The sequence below is a fragment of the Phoenix dactylifera genome, chromosome 11, assembly GCF_051530095.1.
Source record: "Phoenix dactylifera cultivar Ajwa chromosome 11, Ajwa_hap1_PhDact_Kaust_v1.1, whole genome shotgun sequence".
NCBI classification, from domain to species: domain Eukaryota; kingdom Viridiplantae; phylum Streptophyta; class Magnoliopsida; order Arecales; family Arecaceae; genus Phoenix; species Phoenix dactylifera.
The window spans coordinates 26,871,265-26,881,862 of record NC_143200.1 but is presented as its reverse complement, the minus strand read 5'-3'; the positions used below and the strand labels follow the sequence as shown (position 1 = coordinate 26,881,862).

Genomic DNA, 10,598 nt, shown 5'->3' with positions numbered 1-10,598 from the left:
ACGAATTTTTGGCTTTCATCTGAACATAAGAAAAGTCTTGTAATGCAGGATCATTAGTTATAGATGTAGAAGATGATGAGTTCTCTACCCCTTTAATTATACTTGTTCTCTACCCCTTTCAACATAAAAAAAAAAAAAAATCTTGTAATGGAGGATCATTAATTATAGATGTAGAAGACGATGGGTGTACCTCTTTGGGGTTTTCGAAAATTTGACACGGTTTCGATGAGGCATTCGATCTAATTGTAAGAAAAATTCTGTAATGGAGGATCGTTGATTATAGACGTAGAAGGTGGGAGGAGTTGTCTCCCTCTTTTGGTGGAAAACTTGACACGATTTTGATGATCTAAATGTTAGAAAAGTCCTATGGAGGATCATTAATTGTAGACGTAGAAGCCTCCCTCTTGTTAGAAAAGTCTTGTCGACGAGTATGTATCATCTAGACGGAGACAGTATATCAAATTGCCTGAATATATGTATAAATTGTTTCATGACTAACTTGCTAGATTTGTATTACCTAGTTATATACTATGTACTCGTGAATACAACCCATAGCTATAGGATGAAAGGGACTCCATATTTTGAAGAAGAAAGAAACTTGAGGGAAGAAAGGTGGCCCCGCGAACGAAGGAATAGAGAGGGAAGGACGGCTTGATGAGGAAGAATAGAGAAATATGGGTGGATGGTCTTATGGATGACCGTTTTTCTAAGTCTTATGACGGACGGACTCCGGCAAGAGCCCTCTCCAAACGATCTATTTTTGGTTCAAACATAAGAAAAATCGGAGGATCATTAATTATAGACATAGAAGATGAGTTCTCCACCTCTTTTGGTTGAAAATTCAACACACGGTTCCACACTTTTGGTTTTAAGAGTCTCGCACTACAGTATAATAAGTGCAAGGGGAAGGAGGGTGGAAGAGCATCAGATAATAGAATGGAGAAGAGAAGTGGTTGCATGGTGGTGTTCCTTTTGGTGCTCCTAACTTCTTCAACTGAAGCTGACTTAATAGTTATGCCCGTCCATACCATCCATGGTACGGACTTGCTCATCCATCTCCTCTCCTTGTTTTCTGCATTGTTTTTGTGCTGAAGCTTCTCTTAACAAAATATTTAGAAAGCATCCTGGGTGTCTCCCAAGTCCCAAGGGACTAGAGTTGCGAAAAGAACACGGAAACTGCATCTCTTCTTCCCATGGCACGTAGAACAAGAAGATACAATTAATTCTGATATTACACTCGAAATAAATTGAAATGCTATGGGTTAAAAAAATGCAGTTTTTTTTTGTTTTTGTTTTTGTTTTTTTTGAAGAAAGCATAGTTTCTAGAGGGCCTATTCAGAATATTTTTGTGTTTTTGTTTCTCATACCAAATAGCGAAATATCCCATGCAGATTTTTTTTTTTTTTTTTCCTTGAGAAAGAGATTGATACTGAAGACAGAATTTGAAAAAGTAATAGATCTTTGCTGCCAAAGGCTCTAAAAACTTTACATGTAATTTGAGAAAACAAAAAGATTTCATCATATATGTTGCTCAGCGTAGTTCATTTTTCTTCTTGAATTTCTGAGCATAAAAATAGAACATAAATGCAGTACTAAAACGGGTCCTAAAGCTTTGATTAGTTTTGTTTTTAACCAAGAGGATTACCTCTTGTTTCTCATGCTTAGCCTCTTAAAAAGTATCAGGAAGTCTACCTTGTTGCCTAAACCTTCCATTATAATGGTGGTTTGCAGGACCCGGTGGGCTAAAACTACAATTAGGCGGAAGAAAATTGCTTCGCGAGGACCCCCCCTCCACAGTTCCTTCTCCTCAAAAAAACGAGGATATTCATAACCATGGCTAAAGAAGAAAATAGCAAGTTGGCTGGTGTTGTAGCAAGCAGTCAACCACAACTTAGATTTGTTTGGTTGTAACTTGATTTCGAGCACTACCATGCAAGCAAAAGGTCCAAAGCAGGAAAAGGAATAAAATAAAACAAATATCATAACAAAGTTTATGATGATTTTATAGTGATCGTGTAGAGGTTGCATGTTTTGAGAATGACAGTGAACAGGCTTTTATTTTTCCATATTTTTTTAGAGACAGACTCTGGGCTTGTCTTTGACTCAACACTCGTGGCAAGTGCTACCGGCAATTGCATGGTGATCGTCTAAATATTTTTAATTGACGAGGCAGTGTTAATATATTTGAAAAATCACGGTTGCTCATAAATTAAGTTCACCAAATATCTATTCCTGGACAAGTAACAGCGAGAAATCAGACGTCAACCAAGGCTAGAAAGCTTAGCCAAGACATTAATGACGAGGAAATTTATTTGCTTATATACAGGAAATGTCCTCACCAGGGTTCTCACTAAAGCACCTTACACGGAATAGAAGAAAAAAAAACGCACGATATTGCTCTCACCATGAGGGTGAACAAAGAGTTACTCCATCATATTCATGACACTGGTGTTTGAAGGTTCTATATGACCATTCCAGCAGGGATCAAAGCATCTTGAATTATAGTGACAATACCACTCTTAATAAAGTATCCATCCGTCTCCCTTGCTGCTTCTTTCACCTTATCGCTGTTGATGATCTGGAATACCAATCAACTGTTAGGAAAAGGACACATATCCTACCTACCTATCAAACCAAATTTACATGCATGAATGATGTGCATATATTTGGCCACATACTATGTACTACATGAGAACAAAAATGTGATGTCTTTCAATGAGAATATTAATAAATTTTAAATGCATCATCTCCAAATCCGTAAATGATAAAAATGAAGAAAACCTAGTAGACGTAAGCGCAGCAGGTCTACCTCGACATTTTCTCCAATACGAGCATTCTTGTCTATAATGGCTCTTTTGATGTAAGAGTTCTTCCCGATGCCAATTGGAACGCTACCTTTTGCAGCCAGGAACCTCTTATCTTGATCCGTCTGACAGCAGAATACATGATATTTATTACTATGGTTGAATAACCCTCTTCAAAGATAAGAAATTGATGGATATTTATCTTTCTGGATATCATTCGATAATAACTTCCTTGGATTTCATATTTTTCGAATGCAAAATTACCTCATAATAATCTGCTCCCATCAGCAATGAATCTTCTATGATTGCACCTTCAGAAATACAAGAACGGAGCCCAACTACAGAATGGTGAATCTTGCAGTTCTGCAAATAAATAAGTAAAAGAATATCAGAAATGTTTATTAGAAATCTCATCTTTGATCAAAATTATTAGCCTATGCAGGAAAATTGTGCAAAGAGAACAGAAGTCATAGAAGAAGCCATTCTTTGACAAAAACAACAGTGGATAGCACAGAAATAAATAATGGTGCTCATCAGGTAAATATCCGGCAAACTAGATGCACAATCTTACAAATAAATATTGAAAACATCAGGTTGCTCGAATTTTCAGCAGTTCCATGTAATAAGAGATGAATATCTAGACTCTGGATATCAGAAAAGATGAAAAGTCAAGTGTTCTATGAGCATTGACAGTTTCATAGATGGGGAAACATAGGGACAAGTAGATATACTTACACTCTTGTTGTACATAGGGACAAGTTTAACCTCAAAGAAACAAATAGCAAGTAGAAAAATGTATATACACACAAAATTAACTTACTTTGATCACACATCCCTCACCAATAACACTATCTGTAACATCAGCATCAAGCATTTTCGAAGGTGGTAAATATCGAGGTTGTGTGTAAATTGGAGATGAACGATCATAAAAGCTGCACATATAGTTCAGATTCAATAATTATTGCTAGATCAAGAATCAAGGAGCTGTGGAAGTAACGCATTTTTTTAAGAATAAAAAACAACAGTTTCTTCTTATCATCCTTCTAAGAAAACTACCTGAAATCTGGTACAGGCTTCTTAGTAATTCCCAGATTTGCATTATAAAATGCCTCAATGGTCCCGATGTCCTCCCAGTAGCCATCATACAAATAAGCTTGTACCTATAGTTTTACAACGTATTTGTAAAATTGATACGTAAAAACAACTGAAACTATGAAACTATTATCATCCAACTCTGTAATGCGACAAGTGAGAATCCCACTACTGTTGCATCCACTGCAGCATCACCACATGGTATACAATAAAGAGATTTCCTCCTATGGAGGAACTTTAGAATTGTAAGTAAATTATATCAGTCTTCTACTGTTGTTTAAATGCATGCATTGTGAATTTGGAAACTAGTTGAAGATAAATTCTAGTAAAGAGTGGTATTTTGATGCTGCAGTCGTGCTCCAAGGATAATGGACTTGAATGAACACATCGAATATTATGAGCAGATTTTTACAAATTTTAAATCAGTGATGTTTTGGTATAAGGCAATTTTTGATGCACTTTCTCTCTTTGATAACTTTCAACTTCTCAAGAGAAGAGTGTTTCAGAAAATGATAAATTACTAACTTAGTTGTAAAAATATAAGGCATACCCTCATTCCAACATTGGTAGCACCAGGAATTACTTCACTTCCAAAGTCATTGGCTCCTGGAAATTTTTCCCGTAATAGCTGCAACATTATGTCTTTGCTGATCACATAGATGCCCATGCTGGCAATATATGGCATCTCCTTTGCTCTTGCCTCATCAAGGCCTAAAATGGTGGTATCAACCTGCAAGGTAAAGATAGTGAAACAAGATAATCAAGTTGCAGTATGCATAAATTAACATGTTTATAACCTCGATAATGAATGCAGTTCACATTAGTATGAATGTTTAACAACATATATGGCCATAGGGACATCGGAAAGCTATTTAGGAAGTCCTTACCTTCATTGCCTTCAGCTGCTCCCCTTTTGGCTTCTCTGCAAATTCAATTATTCGTCCTTCTTCATCAATTTTCATTAGGCCAAAGGCAGTTGCACGACTTTCATCCACTGGAAGTGCAGCCACAGTGATATCCGCATCTGTTTCTCTATGTGCCTGGATGAACCTCTCATAGTCCATGCGGTACAAATGATCTCCAGCAAGTATAAGAAATTCCATAACATTGTGCTCCTCAAAAAGCCACAGATATTGCCTTACAGCATCAGCAGTACCCTGAAAAATACATTACGGGAGATTCACCAAGGAAGAATTATTGAGGCTTAAGAAAATTGTTTTTACTATCATTTGGCAACCTAATAGGTTCGTAACTTAGAGATCAGTTGTCCTCGTGTAACAAATCTGTAATAGAGAATTTTCGTGTGCAAAAGCCACTCGCTACATGCAACTGGTAGTTAATTGTATTTTTACAAAACAACAGGATTTTGGAGACTTCATTTAGCGATCTCTAAATATTTTTCCATTTGCTTTTATCATTTATTTCAAGTATTTGCATCAATCTCAAACTTCCAACTCGAAATATTAAAATCTACAAGATTGTATATCTTATAAGGCACCAGCTTCAGGAAAGATTGTTCTTTACATCCATTCCAAACAGCAGATAGCGTTCTATTATACCTTAACCAAACCTTGAGCTAGGAAAAAACAAAGCAACATTGGGACTCACTCTCGGTTAATGACCTAATGACTTTTACCCTACAGGAATGCCCTTGTCTGCAATTATCTTCAACTACTTTTGTGTACAAAATCAAGCAATAACATGAAGAACTGGGGTTTTGATTATGATGTTTCTTGATCAATGAACTCAAAGAACATTTAATTTACTGGCATTATATACAATAATGAAATATTGATATTCACACTAAGGCCTGGAGACTGCTGGAAGTAAAGCATCATCTACAGTAGTTTGAGGGAGGAAATTTTCTTGTTCAGAGTCTCTTTCCAAGAGACGTTTGTGGTGGGAGGTGATGCATAGCATCAATGTTTAAGACAGCGGTGTTTAAAATCCTCATCAACCCGTGTCTTCCATTAACAAGATTTGGATTGTTGCCTCTTGCACAGCAAGTGTCCATGTCGATCAAACAAATAGAATAATGGTGGCACCACTTGTTTAAAGATGGTTTTACAGAAAGAAAAAGCTTGTTGGAAACTTCACTACCTTAAAATTCTGATGATTCCCCTACCTTGAGGACCAGAGGCTATTTCTTTACATCTGATCATTACTTCATTATCAAAACCTTTATTACCGATCCAAGAAAAAAAAACTAAGAAAGGGATAATTTTATATCAATCCTCAACAGGCACCACAAGATTCTTGGCATATAGAGCATTGGAGACTTTTACTGCCAATGCAAAAAGAATTCACTCACAACAAAGAAAACATGCATACTCATGCTCCATGATCTTCTATAATTCAGTACTATCATTAAATAATACAAAAACGCACATTATCAAAAGGAAAATGAGTATCCACCATCAAATTCCAAAAAGTTCAACTTGGATGAACAGCATGTAGATGACCAAGAATATAAAAAAAAAAAACATATTAAACATAGATACATAAAATGTTAAGAATAAAAGAATAATTCAAACAAATAACCTGAAACCAGTTTGGGTTCTCTGGACTCTGCTGAGCAGCAAGAACTTCCACGAATCCTTCATTCTTGTATCCACCCATGTTACTTCCATAAGCTCGTGAAAGGTGGCGGTTGAGTGAAGCAGAATTGAATTGTGTCAGAACATAGATCTTTGAAATATTACTGTTCAAGCAGTTGCTGACAGGTATGTCTATCAGCCTGTAGTTGGCTCCTAAAGGAACTGCTGGTTTGGCTCTCTTCTTTGTTAGAGGGTACAAACGGGTTCCAGCTCCACCTCCAAGTATAATTCCCAAAACACTCTATAGAAAGACAGAGGACAGTCATACCGACTTTTCCAAAGATCAAGTTGATCAGTTATTATCAACTAAAATCATAAATAAATGGGAAGTCAAACTACAAAAAGAATGAGAACATCAGCATGCAGAGACTATGAAAACCATGTCAGGACTATGGGACACGCAAGCAATCAAGTATAAAGTCATTTACTCTTGAGTATCCTTTAGCATCTGTACATAAGCCCCTTCCTGGAGGCAAGTGATCTAGCTGAATTACATGGAGTAAACATCAACTTCATGCAACCAGGAGCAAGCTCAAGTTATTGACATATGAGATTGCACAAATCACCAGCAATGGCCCTCCGGCTTCTTTCTTTTCTATCTTTTTCCCCTTGAGGAATACAATGGGGATGCCGTTGCCTGGATTCAAACCCAGGACCTCTCCCATATGGAGAAGGATGCCAACTAACTGAGGCTGGTTGGCCCTCCAACATGAAATTGACTCCCTCCCCATCTGTCCTTTTAATTTGTACAAGAGGGCTAAAGAGGAATAACAGGATCTTCTTCCACTCTCAAGAATCATCTCTAGAGGTCATCAGCCATATTTTCTTCTCAAGAGACTGGTTTTTGCACCTCAGTTTGGCTGCTCTGGATAAAGTCCCCTCTTATTATATTAGTGGGGGTGGATTTTAAATTTCTATTTTGAAAATGTAATGGATTGTTGAATGCAGATTTACTGGTTTCTCATGATAGTTATTTCCAGTCATTGCAGAAACACCATCCAAATATGGTATGATGACAATGGGAAAGATCCGCTAGATCAAAGAATATCCCAAAAAAATAATTAAATTTTGGACATGGGGTAGACTGATGTCAAGGCATTAGTTTGTTAGAGCCAGTTTTTGATTATATGAACTTTGCCTAAAATTCAGAACCCCTATCAAGTCTCATTAGTGTTGGACAAATGATTGTCATAACATAATTCAAATGAGTAATCAAGCCATGTTATGGTGCTTTACATGCCATAACTATTATAATGCTCATCAAAGTTGATGACCTTGACAAGAGCCAAGCTAGAGGGATTCAAGTGAAGGAGATTGTTTTGATGTCTAAAATAGGCAGATCCAGAGGGGTTGATCTTTCTCGGGACGTAATTATGTAGTTAAGGCCTTTCAATTGTGTGGTCCAATGTAAGAATTTATCTAATTTCTGAAAGTTACAAAGAGCAACCTATTGGTCCAGAAAGCATGCATCAAGGATTATACAAATAAAAATGAGGCATAATGCTATCAGGATTTACGACTACTTAGGCCAGGTTAGGGCATTAGGCCCAATTATGATAGACTAATAGACAAAAATTTGGAAAAAAAAAAAAGAATAAGGCACTTAGAGTTGATGAAATTACTGAAATCTGAGCCTGTTAAAAATTTGGAAATAGCTAAGCAGTTTTCATTCAAGATTTGGAGCACTGGAACATTTCGTTGAGCAGTTGACTGCATTAATTGAGAAAATTATGCACTCTTTTATTAAAGACACTATGTACAACACTTTGATCTAGTCCATATTTATGCAGTACATTGTGAGAATCAACACTCGTGTAGTCCTACTTGCAAGCCCGTTAAAAAAGTGCAGTTCAAGATTGTAGAGCTTAATACAAACTGGGTGATTTACGAGAACTTAATATTAAAAAGTTGAAAATGGTGGATAGGTTTTCCAGTTAATCGACAAAATTTGCTAGGCATATCATTAGGTATTGTTCTCTTGTCTTGATGTATCCTTTGGTGATTCACAGCACACTGTAAAGGTGGACCGACAACTTTAAAATCGTGCAGTCTATAAACACAAACAAAACTCGACAAATCAACAAAATATACTAGAAAACCACAGAAGCAAAGTTGCTGGATTTTAAAGTTACTGCAGCATAATGAAACACTTCCATCCCTTGGTAAGTATTCTGCTAGCATCGACTACATTAACATCAAGAACGAAAATTATATACCCAAAGATCAAACCATTGCATAAAAAGCAGCAATATAAATCAAGCATAACCCTAAAGAATTATAACGAAGCTGTCTTTTTCACTCGAATCAAGGTTCGACACCCCTCGTGTTTAGCTTTAACGCCAGCATTTCCAGCAAGTCGAGTAATTTCCGTATCAAGATTAAAGAACGTGATCGAGTCACGGAATTCAAACAAAAAACCTTATAATTCAGGATCCCGCAACCCCAATACCTCCGGGCCGGGTTATGAAAACAAACCAACTTACTCGACTGGCGTCAGGATCGAGACACGTCTGCGTGCCCCTCGAGTCCGAGACCGCCTTGGGGGAAACCAGAACCGGGGTCCTCCCCCCCGCAGCCGTTCTCCGCCGCCCAAGGGCCGCCTCGGAGAAGAGCGCCTCGCCGGAGAAGTGGAAGGAGGAGGACAGCCCCCGGTTCGAGGAAGTTTTGAGGCAAAGCGGTAGATCATTGGAGATCCGATGGGGAGAAGGAGAGGGAGCAGTCGAAGGGATCAGGGTTCTGGAGAGCGGGATACGCGAGATCCCGATCGCAGCCATCGCCATGCGAGTGAGCTCTAGAAGAAGGACTGAAGAGTTGAGAGCAGGAAGCCAGTTCAGTTCGTCACTCTCCTAAATACCCACTCGTAATAACCGAAATTACAAAAAGACCCTTTCTTCTCTGTATTTCTAATTAAGAAAATATTATCAGCTAATATAATGACAAGATTATCGGCTGTCTTTTATCAGATGGTCTCCATTTAAAATTATATTTTTAGTGAACTATTAATATTTTACTGAAATTGTAAATGTTAGGGGTATTTTGGGACTTTCGCTCTGTTAACATCTGGATACAGATGTAGCAGAATATTCCAAATGAATATTGACTTCGAACCGCACACGTGTTTCTTGGTTTCATCGTATCTCGGGGTGCGTCTCCGTTTGATACAGCTTAATAACTATTATCTTAATAAATATATTTTTTTATGGGCACAATATTCCAAACTACCGTTTAAAGTAACGTGATTGCCGTATACAACCACTCACAACCATTTATTTTTACGATGATGCATCAAAATACATGTTTCATGAACAGGGCTCAAATAAATCGGTAGACATCACATGTGCGAGGTGCACGTAGTGTAGGCAACAATTTTTCCTTCCGGAGATTGGGATAGGTGTCATGGTTATCAGTTGGTTCCAGAGTCTAAGGGATAACAGATGCAACCACTTGTATCTCTGCGCGCAATATTGAGGAATGAAGGAATCAGGCCAAACATATTTTTTAAGAAGTCAATAGAACTGTGCATTGAATTGCTGCTTATGTGACTAGTTATTTCAATAGTACGTTGTGGGCTGGAATGAGGAGTTGCTCTAAGCACTCCGAAGCATTTTGTTTTCTAATTTTATTGGCTGCATTCGTACTCCTATCCACTTTAACAAAAAAAATAAATTATTGCCTACGCTACATGCAAACCAACTGCAACCGTTTATTTTTATGGTAATGCATCAAAATGTATGTTTCATGAAGAGGGCTCGTAGAAATCAGCGGTCGGTATTAGCTACATGCGTGATCACGTGGTGCTAGACCTAGAGGGATTGAGATAGGTGCCACGCGTCATGCAGGAAACGGTGGACGCGAGATTTTAGTGATAGCTTGACGTGGTGTGGGGCGCACCCGTCGTTTGGCTGGGACTTGGATACGGAGTACATGGACACCATATGTGGGTCCATGCGGAGTCATGCGCCAGGTCATGAAATTCTGTAATACACAACGGACATCAGGGATCCAACTAATAAGTGTGGGGCCCAAGAAATAATGGAAGAGAATGTTACAAAAATCTATATTTGTTATTTATTCATGATATTCCCTATGTGTTGTTCGTAGGATG

At 37.8% G+C, this 10,598-nt stretch overlaps 1 protein-coding gene across 1 annotated transcript; it reads right to left on the bottom strand.

Annotated features, from left to right (window-relative positions):
- Nucleotides 1-2,261: 2,261 nt before the first annotated feature.
- Nucleotides 2,262-9,324, bottom strand: LOC103702362 (glucose-1-phosphate adenylyltransferase small subunit, chloroplastic/amyloplastic). Its single transcript, XM_008784767.5, has 9 exons — nucleotides 8,977-9,324; nucleotides 6,438-6,734; nucleotides 4,784-5,053; nucleotides 4,447-4,626; nucleotides 3,861-3,964; nucleotides 3,625-3,736; nucleotides 3,069-3,167; nucleotides 2,810-2,929; nucleotides 2,262-2,578 (listed from the first exon to the last, which is right to left on the bottom strand). Exons 1-9 carry the CDS (start codon nucleotides 9,271-9,273, stop codon nucleotides 2,462-2,464), a joined length of 1,596 nt encoding a protein of 531 aa, XP_008782989.4. The 5' UTR covers nucleotides 9,274-9,324; the 3' UTR covers nucleotides 2,262-2,461.
- Between the last annotated feature and the right edge of the window lie 1,274 nt (nucleotides 9,325-10,598).